This window comes from Bubalus bubalis, chromosome 8, assembly GCF_019923935.1.
Source record: "Bubalus bubalis isolate 160015118507 breed Murrah chromosome 8, NDDB_SH_1, whole genome shotgun sequence".
In the NCBI taxonomy this organism is placed as follows: Eukaryota; Metazoa; Chordata; class Mammalia; order Artiodactyla; family Bovidae; genus Bubalus; species Bubalus bubalis.
Window position 1 is genome coordinate 77,270,733 of NC_059164.1, and position 16,046 is coordinate 77,286,778.

General features: G+C 41.9%; 1 protein-coding gene across 3 annotated transcripts in view; it reads right to left on the reverse strand.

Annotated features, from left to right (window-relative positions):
• HECW1 (HECT, C2 and WW domain containing E3 ubiquitin protein ligase 1) overlaps positions 1-16,046 on the reverse strand; it is a 490,597-nt gene that overhangs the window by 211,700 nt on the left and 262,851 nt on the right. For all 3 annotated transcript variants that reach the window (XM_025291383.3, XM_025291385.3, XM_044946810.2), the window contains one exon: positions 13,347-13,441. In XM_025291383.3, coding sequence (XP_025147168.1) covers positions 13,347-13,441 — 95 coding nt within the window. The remainder of the gene's footprint in view (positions 1-13,346; positions 13,442-16,046) is intronic.

Sequence of the window (16,046 nt, forward strand, 5' to 3'; positions counted from 1 at the left end):
AGGATGAGATGGTTGGAGGGCATCACTGACTTGCTGGACATGACTTTGAGCAAGCTCCAGGAGTTGGTGATGGACAGGGAAGCCTGGTGTGCTGCAGTCCATGGGGTGGCAAAGAGTCAGAAACAATTGAGCATCTGAACTGAACTAAGCTGAACAGAAAACTAAGACAACCTTCCTCAGTTTGTTTCCTTGGTCATCCAGAGCTCATTTTCAACACATTCTTTTGCCTTGAGAGAAACATCTGCCTGATCTTAGAACTGACAATAGTTATGTTTCTCCTGAGTGACTGTGCTCAATTTTCATCACCCTGGAACCTGTGAACAATACAACCAGCCTTGTTCCTTTTGTAGCAAGAACTATTTGAACACTTAGAGATCAATCCCCACCACAGCCCCTGTAAAACATGTGCTTGCAATTGTCATAGGCACACTTACCTGAGTCCTACCCTTCACTGGCTAAAAGTACATGCTCCTCTATTTTATAAGCCTAAAAACGCTTTGTGGATCAAGCCAGGGCATGTGCATGTGTATACACACACATATCCACACACGGGCAAGAATGCACAATATTCCTTGTGTTTACAGACTTTAGTTTGTAAAGGACACTTAGTAGGGGCAAGAAACTGGCAGCTCATGATTAATTGAGCTATTGAGTTCATTGTGTTAAATTTAAAACCCTTGGAAAGGTGTTTGGAGGTAAAGAAAAATATATTAATTGGAAATATATATAATATATATAATTCCAAATAATATAATTATTTGGAAATATAGCTAACCTGTCTAAAGATGAGTTTATTCTGTTTCCCAACTTTTTGTATATACATGTGTGTGGATAATTCTTATAATATAGCACAGAATAATTATTTTGTATCATATGTGTAAGACTTATCTCCCTAGTCTCCTTGAAATGATAACCTCCCTTTAAATAACAATACTTTTATGACCCCATGTTCCTTCTGTAACTGCAACTGTTTTGTGTGCTGAAGCACTGACAGGTCATACTTTTACTAAAGTCAAACCTTTCCAGAATATAATAAAAAAGCCAGGGGTACGGAAGTTGGAGAGGGTGCCACAAAAGTGCACAAGGGGAGAAGTGCAGTTAGAGAGGGTGTCAGCGGCTGATGTGAGTGTTACAGGGAGAGGTTTGCCCACCATCATCACTACTGAGGCCCTGGAGAGTCATGGGGGAGCTTGGCATCCTCTGTTAACAAATTAATCTCCGACAATTGATTGATTCAATACTTCACAGGAGGCGGCATGACCAAGGCTTTCTCTGGAAGCTGAAGACCTTTGAACAGGATATCTCTGGACAGGAGGAAATGAGGCAGGGGAGGGTTGGGGAGGGTGGATGGGGAGGGTGGGGGTGGGTGGATGGGGAGGATGGGGGAGGATGCCACAGGCAGAGGGAACTGCAGTAGCAAAGGCAAGCAGAAGCACAGCAGCCTGATGTTTGGGGAGCCACAAGTCCTGCCACATCCCTGAGCTAGAATTTGAGGTGGCCATGAGAATCTGCAGGGGACAAGAAACGTGGGCTGGTTTTGTCATGTATTGTTGTTGTTCAGTTGCTCAGTTGTGTGTGACTCTTTGTGACCCCATGGACTGCAGCACACCAGGCTTCCCTGTCCTTCACCATCTCCTGGAGTTTGCTCAAACTCTTGTCCATTGAGTCGATGATGCCATCCATCCAACCATCTCATCCTCTGTCACCCCCTTCTCCTCCTGCCCTCAATCTTTCCCAGCCTCAGGGTCTTTTCCAATGAGTCGGCTCTTCTCATCATGTGGCCAAAGTACTGGGGCTTCAGCTTCAGCATCAGTCCCTCCATTGAATATTCAGGACTGATTTCCTTTAGGATTGACTGGTTTGATCTTCTTGCTGTAAGGGACTCTCAAGAGTCTTCTCAGCACCACATTTCGAAAGCATCAATTCTTCAGTGCTCAGCTTTCTTTATAGTTCAACTCTCACATCCATACATGACTACTGGAAAAATCATAGCTTTGACTACACAGACCTTTGTGGGCAAAATGATTCTGTTTTTTAATATGTTGTCTAGGTTTGTCACAACTCTTCTTCCAAGGAGCAAGCATTTTTAAATTTCATGGCTGCAGTCACCATCGGCAGTGATTTTGAAGCCCAAGAAAATAAAGTCTGTCTCTGTTTCCATTGTTTCCCCATCTATTTCCCATGAAGTAATGGGACTGATTGCCATGATCTTAGTTTTCTGAATGTTGAGTTTTAAGCTAGCTTTTCACTTTCTTCTTTCACCTTCATCAAAATGCTCTTTAGTTCCCCTTCATTTTCTGCCGTAAGGGTGGTGTCATCTGCATATCTGAAGTGAAGTGAAAGTCGCTCAGTCCTGTCCGACTCTTTGCGACCCCATGGACTATACAGTCCATGGAATTCTCCAGACCAGAACACTGGAGTGGGTAGCTGTTTCCTTCTCCAGGGTACCTTCTCAACCTAGGGATCAAACCCAGGTCTCCCACATTGCAGGCAGATTCTTTAACAGTTGAGCCAGGAGGGAGGTCCCTGCATATCTGAGGTTATTGATATTTTTCCTGGCAATCTTGATTCCAGCTTGAGCTTCGTCCAACTCATGTCATGTTTGGGATATTTTAATTAATTTTTGATGGCTATGAGGCTCAACAGGGAACAGGAGCAGCCAAGGATGGAACCCAGGTCCCCCACATTGCAGGCGGATTCTTTACCAGCTGAGCCACTAGGGAAGGCCTATTGTTTCATGAAACAACATGAAACAATTTCATGCATGGCTGCATGAAACAATAGTGCAGCCTTAGAGCATGGTCTTGGTTCTGCCTCAAGGGATACTCATAACAAGATCTTTGAGCTCTTTACAGAATTAAAACCCTCAACAAATGGAAGATTGTCAGCATTCTTCATTCTAGAAAAGACTACCTGAGGCCAGACTAATGGAACCAGAGAAGCTCATCAAGAGATTACTTGATACTAGATCAAAGGAGTGCAGGCCCTGCACTTACCCTAATCTTAACAGCAACCCCACCCTTTGAACTATTACTCTAAAACTCCTCACTAAATCCTCCTCAGTTGGAACACACAGTTTTTGAGGGGCATGAGCCTGCTGTGATCTTCTCTGCCTGGCAAAGCAATAAAGCTAATCTTTTCTCCTTCATCCAAAACTCTTTCTCTGAGATTCAATTTGTCACTGGTGCACAGAGGCCAAGTTTTTGTCATCAAGTCCATGGTGGGCCCCAGGCTGAGAAGCCTGAGTTTAGAAAGCACAAGACAGAGGCAGAGAACTAATCTGGAGGCAGCAGATGAGAGTTTTGACAATATGATTAGGACAGAGGGGAGAGGAGAGGCTTGTACCATTAGATAGTAAAGGGGTAGAACTTGGTGACTGATTAGAAGAGGGTGTTGAGGAAAAGAGAGGAGTTCCTTTGGCTGATCTCTTTCTTTGTACTCTGAATTTAGAATCACTTTCTTACAGACTATAAAATTCCTCAAAATCACTGTCCTTCAGACCTAGTTTTTGTCATTTATCGCCAGTAAGTCCAGATAAGGATGGAAGAATGACAAGAGTTTGGTCTTTGTATCTAAATCTATGTGGCTGAAGGGGGAAAAAAAAACCTGCTTTAATTCTACTTATTAAAAATAGCTATTAAATTAATGTATTGCACGTGATAGTGTATTTATGTCAATACCACATTTTCAATTTATCCTACCCTCCCCTTCCTCTGCTATGTCCACAAGTGCATTCTCTACATCTGCACCTCCATTTTTTCCCTGTAAATAGGTTCATCAGTACTGTTTTTCTGGATTCCATATATATGTGTTAATATACGATATTTGTGATGACCTAGAGGGGTGGGATGTGGATGGAGAGAGGAGCAAGACAGAGGGGATATATATATATATATATATATATATATATATACACACACACACACACAATTATGACTGATTCACGTTGTTGTACAGCAGAAACCAACACAACATTGTAAAGCAATTATCCTCCAATTAAAAAAAATAATGTACTGCAAAGTTTTGGGTAAATTAAATCATAGGAAGTATGTCAGCTGCCTTTCCATCTGGGTCAGACAGTCTGATCAGTGGAAGACAAGGGCTGCATTTTGCACAGAGCTCTTTGCAGCCACCCACTCCCTCTGACTAAACAGACAGGCAATGTGAGGGCTCACCCGGGGAGGGATGCGCATGGCTCAGCTACAAGAGTGTGTGGTGAGACTGTGACAATATTTACTCCTTGAAAAATGAATGATGCTCCTGAAAAGATGCCTATACATTGATTTTACTTTCATACAAACTATCTCCTCAATGACTTGCTTTAAAATTTCTAAGGTGTACTTTAAAATATAAAAATGTGTTTAGGTTCTAAGCAAAATGTGTGTCTCTCTCTAGGGCAATGTCTGCTGTCCCATGACACGGCACACAGATCTTCCATGAAAAACTAAGAAAAGCCCACTTAGGTCCACAGATGCCCAGGTACTCTGCCACGTCAGGGCCCTCACACCCCCATGGCAGCAACAGCTGCCCTCGCCTAGATACATCGTGGAGGTTCCTCCTCCCTACAACTTGCTGAATGATGTGATGAGTGGGCACCTCCCTTTATCTCATATCTGGAGGGGAGTTCTTACTCTTTCATTAAATACTGGTCAGCATCAAGAACCTGTTATCTCTCCTCTCTGCCTTTCCAGGGGCTGTGTGGGAAGCCCAGGCCCACTCTCTGGTTGCCTACATTGTGATCTTCTAAGACAATGTCTCTAAGCAACAGACTCATTTGGGCACAAGAAGTAAACTGAAGTACTTCTGGTCTAGTTCTTCTCTCACAAATATTTATTAAACTACAATCCACAGTTCAGCCACCATTTTGAACTATTCTCCATCCATCCCACAGGTACTTTTTATGGGACAGTGATTTCCTCTTAAAATACCCTGAATGAAGGGATTAAACCCATTCTTACAGGTACAAACTCATTATTTTTGGCACTTTTAATTTTTCTGTATATTGTCCAAATATGCATTCAGCTTCTCTATATGATACTGATACTGAAATCTATGTATTTTTGCAACCAGAGAGCTGGAGGAGACCCACAGAGAAACAGGATTTGCTCATGAGACTCATAATACCAATCAATTCTTACTGTATCCTCACTACATGCTGGGCCAGTGCTGAGAACATCCCTGGCATCACTTCATCTCATCCTCACATAACCTTCTAACAGTCCAATGAAACAGATCCTATTTTTATCATCCCTCTATACTGCTGTAGATTCAGAAATGGAGCCTCCCTCAGAGAAGTTAAAGGCCACCAAGTTAAAAGGCCAAGCCAGGGCCTCAAACCATACCTATTGGGTACAAGTGTTTTATGGATGGCCTGCCACATGCCAGGTATTATTCTAGCTGGTGCTGGGAACCAGCTCTGAATAGGACAGGCAAATGCATCCTTGATCTTAGAGGTTATACTTTAATAGGGGGATTAAACACACAGAAACTGCACCATGAGCACCACGAGTGAAAACAAAGCATGATGGAGCCTGGAGAGTGCCTGTACGTGTGTGGAGACTGTCTTACATTGGGTGCTTACAGAGACCACTGAGAAGGTGACGTTGAGAAAAATCCTAAATGAAAAGATGCAGTAAGCCATTTCAATATCTGGGGGACATGTTCCTCACATGAAGAACAAAGGCCCTAAGAGCAGACTGGCTTGCTGAACTCAAGGGTGGGAAAGACAACCAGTGATACTAGAAATAGATGGAAAAGGAGGGGGCAGCAGTAGGCGGGGGCAGGCCACCTAGGACTGGAAGGTTATGGAAAGAATGTTGAACAGAAAGCCAATTTTGAGCAGAAACATTATGTGATGAGCTGAGAAAGTTCCAACAGAGAGGAGAATTGGCTATGCAGGAGACAGATACTAATCTCAGGATCAGAGTTTCTTAGAAGGCAAGATGAGCTAGCATCCTATGTATAAATTGACAGTTTGACCCGGGACAGTGAGAATGAGAAGGAACAGAGCTTGTGAGCCCGCATTCAGGTAGGCTAGCGCAGTGGGCCGTGTGCAGGCAAGCTGATTGGGGTCTGATGGCCTCTATTTTCTCAGCGAAGGAAAGCAGGTCATCATGGTGGAGAGGGGGCAGGTGCTATAGATTTGAGGAAAAATAAGAAAATATGAAATAGCCTTCTTTGAATGTGGGAAAAGTTGAGTGCTCCTTGGGAGTGCTAAAGGGCTCTTGAGATTTGTGGTTATAAAAATTCTTTTACTTCCTAGAACAAGGGTGGGCAAAATTGGGTTTAACCACGGCTGGACTTTGCCAGGTGAGAGTGACAAAGAGATGAATGGGTCAGTGATAAGGCTAAAGAGGGAGGTGAAACATGTGTGTGATTATGTAGTTAAGATCAACAGACTTGGGGCAGGCCAGTGAGCTGCAAAGTGGGGAGAGGATGGTCTAAGAGTGGTATACTGGGATCTGAGAATTTGGAAGTGATGTAACCACTCATGTTGGGAAGACCTAGACTAGAACCGTGGGAGTCAATGGCTGAGGAAGGTTGGCCATAGGAACTGAGAGGCCAGAATGTGGGAGAGATTGTCTCTTTAATATGAATATGGAAGCCATCAAGAAATACAACAGAATTATCTCTTAGCTGCATTTTATAGTACAATTATGGATAATAAGAACAGTGGTCACTGATTTTTGTTCATGCCTTTATTCAGGATTAAACTTGTAGAGGATAAAACTCAGGACCCATAACTACCACATTTGGACCTTAATTCTACATGAGTTATTCTGATGGTCAGGAGTATAAATTCATTTCCTGGCATCTCTGTTTTACTGTTTAGGAAATACAGAGCAGTGGGGTATTTTCTCTAATATTTGGCAACAAACTCTTGTTAAATGAATGAGAAAAGTGTTAGTCCCATTTTAATTTGTGCAGCCCAAGTAAGAAGAAAAAATATGAGAAAATGATACTATACATTACTTTATTCCATTATTTCCCTACATTATTCAAGAAAAGATTTTAAGAGTAGGAATTGAGTGTGCAAAGGAATAAGGCAAAAAAATGCCAAATAACTGTTGGGGTTGGGTATGCTGTTGGCTTGAAAAAGCGCCTTTCCTGCCCTTCAAATGCCCACAGCTAGTAAGTCAGACAGCAGAGATTTGAATCCAGTTTTATTTGATTTCAGTGTGATCATCACTTCTTGCTCCTATTAGTTCAACAAAGTGAACTAATGTTCAATGAAGTGGACAGTGTATTTGTGCTCGCGCATCCCTCCCTCCAAATAAACAATAATTACCCCCAAGTCCTGCATCTGGAATGGAGGTTATCCATACCTTTCTTTTCAGCTCGAAGTGTTTCAAAAAGGCAAATTTGGGACATCTGAGGGCACAATGCAGAATCTTCCTAAGGCAGGTTATCTGAGAGAACTCTACCCATAAACCACATGGTTGTTTCAGGTTATACACAACTCTTTGAAATGTTAGTCTCCCAGTTGAGAAAACCTCCTTATTTCTCCTCACCAGTAGTCATTATGCCCTAAGAAAGCAAAATCACCTCATTTCGGCTAAGCCTTTAGAAAAAGGCAATTAAAGAAACTTACAATTGCTAGAAAGGGTCTAGAAAGAAAAAAGAATAATAGTTTCAAATAGTTTAAGAAAAAAATATTAGGTTAATGTTGACAATTTTAAGCAAGCAAGATTTTTTTTTTTGTCATTTGCAAGTGTAACACACACAAACCATACAGTTGGCTGAAAAATTAGAGAGGCTCCAATGAAACTCAGGGAGTCTTTAAAATAACCCGGTAGTGGCTATGTGCACATGCATCTATTTGGGTGCACAAATACCTGAACCCCTAAACTGAAGTATTAGTGCTAAGATTATACTAACCTCCTCTGGAATGCAGTCCTCTTTAGGTTCTGACAGAGCAGCCATTTTCGTCAAAGTTAGTTGTGGTCAAGAACGTGGGCAGGGAAACTGTCCACAGCCCTGGGGGAGGTATAAGAAAACTCTAGGGGTCAGACTCTGCTCTCAATCCTAGCGCTGCCTAATAATTCTGACTTACCCTTGGCTGAGCACAGACAGAGCCTTTACACCCTCACATGCCTGAGGACTTGACTCATTTAAGGGCTTCTGCTCCCTCTGTTAAGAGCAACACAGACAAACTCCAAAGGAGAAAAAAGATTTATCTCTGTGATTAAGATGTAAGGATTGGCTTCTGAGTTTTGGGACTGCTTAATGAAAAAGCCCTGGAGAAGAACCCTAATCTAAAAGTGGGGACTCTGTCTTCCTCCCCAGGCAGCCCAATGGGCAACCTTAAATCCTGGGCTCAGTTCAGGTGGTTGAAAGGGGTCAGACCTAATGATCTACTAGACCCAAGATTAATTATTGTGAGGGGTAGGGGCAGCAACAAACCTTGGAGTAAGCACATTTGAGGGCTCGGCTCCTCGGGTCAGTCTTACAGATCATGTGTTTTGAACCAAAGAAATTAAAAGAGTCGAGTTAATCTGCCTGTTAATCAACCTGAACTTTGCTTTCTGCATAGACCAAGAAAGGCAAAAGCCCTGATGTCAATTTGTTGTACAGGATAACCATGGAACTTTTAATTATGTCTGAAAAGTGGCTGGTGTGGAAGTGGCCAGTGGAAGGCAGCCCTCTGGGTGTGAGGAGGAGACCACCTGGGCTGTGCTTCTCTCTCTGGCCAGCATCTCAACCAGTGTGGCTGGGGGCTATTTTCCTGCTTGAAGTAGGGGAGAACTTGGACCCTCCTTGCCAATCCCAGGTATCTCTGACCTACTGGTGCTCGACACACTGCCTTCATCACTCTGCTTGTGGGTCAGGTTTAATTTACTTACTTTCTCTCAGACTCTTTCCCTGAAGGAGTGCTTTTCCCAGAGTGTGACCGCTGAGTTGAACACTTGAGTTGAAAGGTGCAAATCTGGAGTCAGCATGTTTGTAATTTGAGATTTCTTATCCCTCAGTGAAATGTTAAAAAAAAAAAAAAGCAAACTTTTTATAGAAAGGCCATTTAGAATTTGAAAACCAGAATGTTTGGCTAGACTTTCGTCAACCTGACGGCCATTTATCAGGCACTTTCTGTGTAAAAGCTCCAGTGCTGACTGGCTCTGAGGCCCATGGAGCCCGGGGCTGGCTGGCCACCCTCTCCCCAGGACACTTGTTAACCTTACTCCAAAAGCCGGCTCCAAGGCCAGAGGCAATCAAAAGCCCTTCCTTTCGACAAGTTCCTGAGGCTCTTTTGAGTGGTGGAATTACAAGTGATATTTTCCTCTTTGTTTATAAGTATTTCCAAGGAGGATATACTATTTGTGTATTTTTTTAATGTTAAAAATGGTGATACCTTTTATACTTATTTTGGTCTTCATTGTAGTTCTAAAAATCTCTAGCATTTCATGGTTAGTATTATAATGGATGAGTATAAAGTTGGTTTATTGGATTGTATAGAAACAATCAAGTTGATGTAAAGAAAAACAATATATGTAACTGAATATATACATATATGTGTATATGCCTGCATGTGTGCTAAGCTGCTTCAGTTGTGTCTGATTCTTTGTGAGCCTGTGGACTGTAGCCTACCAGGCTCCTCTGTCCATGGGATTCTCCAGGCAAGAATACTGGAGAGGGTTGCCATGCCTTCCTCCTGGGGATCTTCCTGAACCAGGGACTGAATCAGCATCTCTTACATCTCTTGCATTGGCGGCTGTTTTTTTTTTTTTTTTTTACCACTAGAGCCACCTGGGAAGCGAGTGTGTGTGTGTGTGTGTGTGTGTGTGTGTGTATGCGCGCGTATGACTAGGGGAGACAGGAATGGTTCTTTTAGATCAGGGGTCTTCACCAGTGTTGTTTCATTAAAGAGTCCCAGAAAATAAGAATCAAATCCTTTGTGTGTGTGTGTGTATAATCACAGTTACCAGATAGACAGATGGACTATTACTGCTGGAACACAGGGACTGTGCAGCAGATGGCTGGGGTAGACTTTGTCAAGTCAGCCCAAGGAGACAGTGGGTCTCTGTTATGGACTGACTTGTGTTCCCCCCACCAAATTCATTTGTTTAAATCCTAACTCCCTGTATTTGGAGACTGTGCCTTTAGAGAGGTAATTAATGTTAAATGAGGGCTTTAGAGTTGGGTCCTGATCCAATAGGACTGGTGTCCTTACAAGAACAAGAAGAGATGCCAAGGATTCAGGCACATAGAGAAAAGGCCATTTTTGTACACAATGAGAAGACAGAAGTCTGCAAGCCAAGAAGAGAGGCATCAAAAGAAACCAATCCTGTGAACACCTTGATTTGGACTTCCAGCCACCAAGCCACTGGGACATGATAGAATGGCCATACAGAAACAACTCTTCATAAGAGATCAGGGTGGCACTAGCAATCCTCAGTTTAAAAATGGCAAGCTGATTTTGGAAAAATTGAATAGCACTTCCCTTTAGAAACAGTGAGCTTAAGTCCACAGACCAAATGCAAAGGCAAAGTTCAAAAACTAAACTGAGTTCAGGAAGCAAAGGCTAGATTAAATTCAGCTCCACAACCACATAGCCAATGGTCACTTAACCAAAAAGACCCTTCCCAACTGTCTCACCAATATGCCATGAATCAATTAGAACAATACAAGTAAATCGCCTTTGAAGAATGCACCATGGTACAGAATAATAAAGGCCACCAGAAGTTTAACTATCACAAAACCCAACTGCATGTTAAAAGGTTGTCTTGCAGGAAAGTACATCCTCCCTTCTGCCATAGGACTCATCACTAATGAGGCAGTGGGAAGATTACGCTCCACTCCTGGCATCATATGGGCTTGGAGGTCAGGCTCTTGGATTAAGAAAAGAAACAAAAGTTGTGTATGGAAAGTACATTAAAGTGTCAACCCAAGTGTCTACTGTTTATACAAGAAAGTCACCTTGGAGAAGATAAGAGAAGAACAGTAACATGTCAGAGTGTTTCCAGATGTCTGCATTTTAAGCATAAGCCACGGGAGCAGACATGGGATAACGCGGTGGGGCCAGTGCTGACTCAGAAGCAGGCCAGCTCCTTAACATGCCTGTCAAACAACCTGCTGTTTCCTCTCCTCAGACCTAAGCCCTTGATTCTGATGTCACATCCCCTGGAAAGCCTAAGCCAGGTGACAAACTGATCTCATCTCAAAGAGGGCTTTTCCTCAGTGTCACCTTAGGCAGTTTTCCAGGTACCTGGCACCTTGTATTTTTTTAGGCTTAGGTTGTATACCTCTCTGACGATGTAGATCACATTTTGCATTAGTCTGAGGAGCAGGTTAAAACTGGAGTTTCCAGTAGGCTGAGTTCAGAGAAGCCAAATGCCCCAGAGAGCTTCCTCCAAAAAGGACTTCCCAGAAGATAAGAATTCACTGGAATTCCAGGGCTGGACACACCCATAGCAGCCCACCTGAGCAGGTGAGGAGCTCTCCTGTCTCATTCCAGCCTTGAGCCAGCAGGCCAAGGCCCTGGGCAAGGCCCATCTTGGCTGAGGAATTCAGGCATCTGGGAGAAGCTGCCCCATCACTTGACTCGCTGTGCTGTGGTGAAAACCGGCCAAGCCTGAGGGGAGGGCTCTTCCTGAATCAGCTAGACTCTGCCTTCAGCCTCTTCTTTCTCTGTTGTGTGTTCAAAGCCTTCTTGCTTTGTCCACCTCGATATTCAGCTCCAGTTTCACTGCTTCTATTCTGTTGCTCCTCCTGCCTGGACAATTGGCTCCCCTCTTTGGGGGATGGTCCTTACAGATGGACCTGGAAGTTGGGCTCACCACTCTGGGGATATGTCCTCAGATTATTGCACTTAAGATTTCTGACCCACTCCATAAAGTGACAAACATCACATATAAGTAGACAGGGTGAGTGCAGGGAGAAATGGTAGAGCCAGTGAACAGTGTAGCTGGTCCCTCCTCTCTTCTCCCTACCCTGCCTGCTGCGTGTCCCCTCATGGGAAGCCCTGGAAAGTCCTGTCCACCCCCAGCCTCCTTCTGCCCCAGCCCAAGTCCAGTTCTGCTTCACCTGTCAGGATGGAGGCAGACAGGCTCCTGGTTCCCAAGCCTGTTTGTCTTACTGCCCCCACTGAGGACTCAAAACAGTCATCTTTAGCATATGGAAAAAATGATTTGTGAAACAGCAAATGGTGTCTTTTGGAGCTGAGGTTCTTTCTAAATCATTCTTATTTCATTTCTCATTCAATTTCTCTTTCTTTTTACATAGGGGAAAAAACCCTCAAATCTTTTTTTACTTACACTAGTAAGTAAAAGTGATACTCTACTTACAAAGTCCTCAGTGGTTTCTGTTCAACTTTCCCCAGTCTGTCATTTTTAATTTATATGAAAGGAAAAGGGATGCCATTTGTAAGATTTCAGTTAGCCTCATCTGATGAATTGAGAACTAAGGTAAGAAGCAACACAAAGATAAAACCAGACTGTAATTTAGGAAAAGATAGCATTTATCACCATAGTACTCAACAGAGCCACCAAGTAGGAAACAGTGTGATTTAAATCTCCAATCTGCAGCTAGCTAACTGTGTGACCCTAGGTATATCACTTAAATTCCTCGGTAAAATCACACTTTCCTCATTTATATAAAGAAAAGAAGAAAAGGACCAGAGATTCTAGTCTTTTCTAGGCCTATCATTTTCTAATTCTATGACTAAAATCAGTCTAAAACTTTAAATTCTATTCCAGAAATTTACCTTAAGCCTAAAAAATTTAAACATACAGTAATTTAAATATTTAACATCGTTGAATTTTAAAGATGTATTCCTAAGAGAGACTTTTATTCACTGCAATTACGCGTGTGTGCTAAATCACTTCAGTTGTGTCTGACTCTTTACGACCCTACAGACTGTAGCCTGCCAGGCTCCTCTGTCCATGGGATTCTCCAGGCAAGAATACTGGAGTATGTTGCCACATCCTCCTCAAGGGGACCTTCCCAAGCCAGGGATCGAACCTGCCTCTCTTATGTCTCCTCTGTTGGCAGGTGGGTTCTTTTCCACTAATGCCACCTGGGAAGCCCAATTATGTGTGAGTCTATTAGAAACATCTGGTTATCTAGTGAAGCCTGATATTTCTCTAACAAAAAGTGGGATGTATGCATTCTGATAAGTTTCTTTGGGGTCTCATTTCACTGCATGATTTTGAGATGTGCTTCTGTCTGTCTGAATCTATCATTATATGTATCAATATAGATATTTTCAGAATCTATCAATATATCTCCATATTTGTGTGGAGATTCCCCAACCCCAGCACACATACATTAAAACATAAGAACAGAATAGCAAAGTAAAGAAGCACCAGAGTTAGTTCTAAGAGGAGGACAAAAGAGGAGGACACAGGACTTACAGGAGCTGCTGAGTTTTTGACGGTGACGCTGGGGGTGGTGGCTCGCAAGGCTCCACTCACTCCATGGTAGTATTTGAAGCAGATCTTAGTTTCAGCTGAAAGACAAAAATAAAATGGGACTGAGAAGTAGGCTGTAACCCTGGGAGAAAAGGCCAGGGCCAGAGAGGACACCCCCAGGAACTGCCACCCAATTCCTCCCACCCAGGCAGCCACCCCTGACAGCCTTGCTTTACTTGTGGCCTCACGGTCCAACTTTTTTCTGAATGTGCATCATCAAAATTTGTTTTGGTCTTAGTGTTTTTTAACCCAAGGTAAATCTATCATTTAGACTTTTCAGCATTCATCCTATCCCATTAGAAGTTATTGCTTTTAAACCCTCAGTTTTAAGATTTTAGGTGATTTGGTGATCACTACCAGTCTGTTTCTTCTATAATTTTCTCTTATTGAATTCATTGTGATTAGTATGTTGGTAATTTGAAGGAAGACTTTGAGAAATTATGAAATACACAGAAGAGAGGCATATTTTCTGATGATGATCACTAGATAATAATGTGGAAACTCCATAACTTTTTAGCATTTTGTTTTGCAGAGGACAAAATCTGTGGCCAACTTGAGTTTGGTTCATTGGAAGGTGACCTGCTTTTCCCAATTAACTGTCAATAGGGTTTTTTTCTCTTTAAATTTGAAAAATTTATTGGGCTTTGTCTTAGTCCCTTATATTAATTTTGTCTGGAACAACATGCGGACTCTCCCAATTTGAGTTCTTGTTTCTCAAATCTGGGAATTTGTCTTCAATTATAATGTATTTAAAAATAATGTCTACAATTTTCTTAGCATTCATTTTAATATGTTCATTATGGAAAATATGGACAATGAAGCAAAGTATAAAAAACACTTTTAAGAGTGTGTTTTGCATACTTGAGTGTATACGCTGTATATAATAACACCTTTCGCTTTTTAAAGTAAATTGCTAATAAAGCATGTTCAACCATCTAAGGACCTGATGCTGGGAAAGACTGAGGGCCAGAGGAGAAGGAGGTGACAGAGGATGAGACGGTTGGATGGCATCGCCCACTCAAAGGACATGAGTTTGAGCAAACTCTGGGAGATAGTAAAGGACAGGGGAGCCTGGTGTGTATCAGCCCATGAGGTCTCAAGGAGTCAGACATGATTTAGCGATTGAACATCAACCATCAGTTCAAAGCTTTGTAGATAACATTCCTTGTTCTATGGAATCTGAATCAATTTGTAACTTGAAAATATTTTCCTCATCTTGGAAATTTGGGATTTTCCCTTAAAATTAATGCCTTTTTGAAAATTATTTTTAAGTTCAAATTTGTTCTCTATGATAATGGAGCCAAAATTGCTTCTTATCTACCAACACTCATTCTCCTTTTCATCCTTAATGATTAAATTTCAGTTTTATTTTGGGTGGTAATGCCCAGCTACAGAACGTTTTGTAGCCTCCCTTGCAGATCACATTTATGCTCTTTGCCATTGTTATTTGGGGGTTTCTAGCATATGTAGCTGAACCTAAACCTAGATGATATAGAAAAGTTTCAATATATCATATAAAGCATATGAGAATTGCAATATTTTTCTTTAGAAGATAGGACTATATAAGGATTCTCCCTTTCTGTGGCCAAATTGCTTTCTACAAAGCACTGTATACTTCGACCAGAAAATGTAACTCTGATCAACTCTTTAATCCTTGCTAACATTGAATATTATCAATTAAATATAAGTTTAAAATAGCATCTCATTTTTATTCTAAAAGATTTTAATCAACTTTTAATTAGCCATTGAATTTAGTTTTTTTTTTTAATCCATTGAACCGCAGTTAAGATTTCCCACTGCCAAATGCTTACCTTTTGTAGACATATTCTTACTTTACTTTAAAATATCAATATTTTAAATTTCCTTTCTTCTTCATCCTTGCAGTGCAGTGATTTTGCATATCTGTTGATTGCCTTTTAAGCTCTTGGTGGACAATCTTTTAACTTAGTTCCATATTCTCCAAGGCACCCCACATAAGGTCTACATACAGAGATCTATAGGTCTATACATCCTGATTACAGAAAAACCTGAACAAACTTTTTGGCTAAGTCAATATTACTGTTTTAGCCTGAGAGGCAGGTATTTTCTTGGGCTCCAAAATCACTGTGGATGGTGACTGAAGCCATGAAATTAAAAGATGCTTTCTCCTTGGAAGGAAAGCAATGACAAACCTAGACAGTGTATTAAAAAGCAGAGACTTTACTTTGCCTACAAAGGTCCATATAGTCAAAGCTATGGTTTTTCCAGTAGTCATGGACAGATAGATGTGAGAGCTGGACAATAAAAAAAGGCTGAGCACCAAAGAATTGATCTCTTCGAACTGTGGTTCGAAGAGAGTCCAAGAGCGTCCCTTGGACTGTAAGGAGATCAAATCAGTCACTCCTAAAGGAAATCAATCCTGAATATTCATTGGAAGGACTGATGCTGAAATTCCAATATTTTGGCCACCGGATGTGAAAAGCCAACTCTTTGGAAAAGACTCCAATTGAAGGCAGGAGAAGGGGACAACAGAGGATGGGATGGTTGGATGGCATCACTGACTCGATGGACATGAGTTTGAGCAAACTGCAGGAGATGGTGAGGGACAGGGAAGCCTGGTGTGCTGCAGTCCATGGGGTTGCAAAGAGTCAGACATGACTGAGT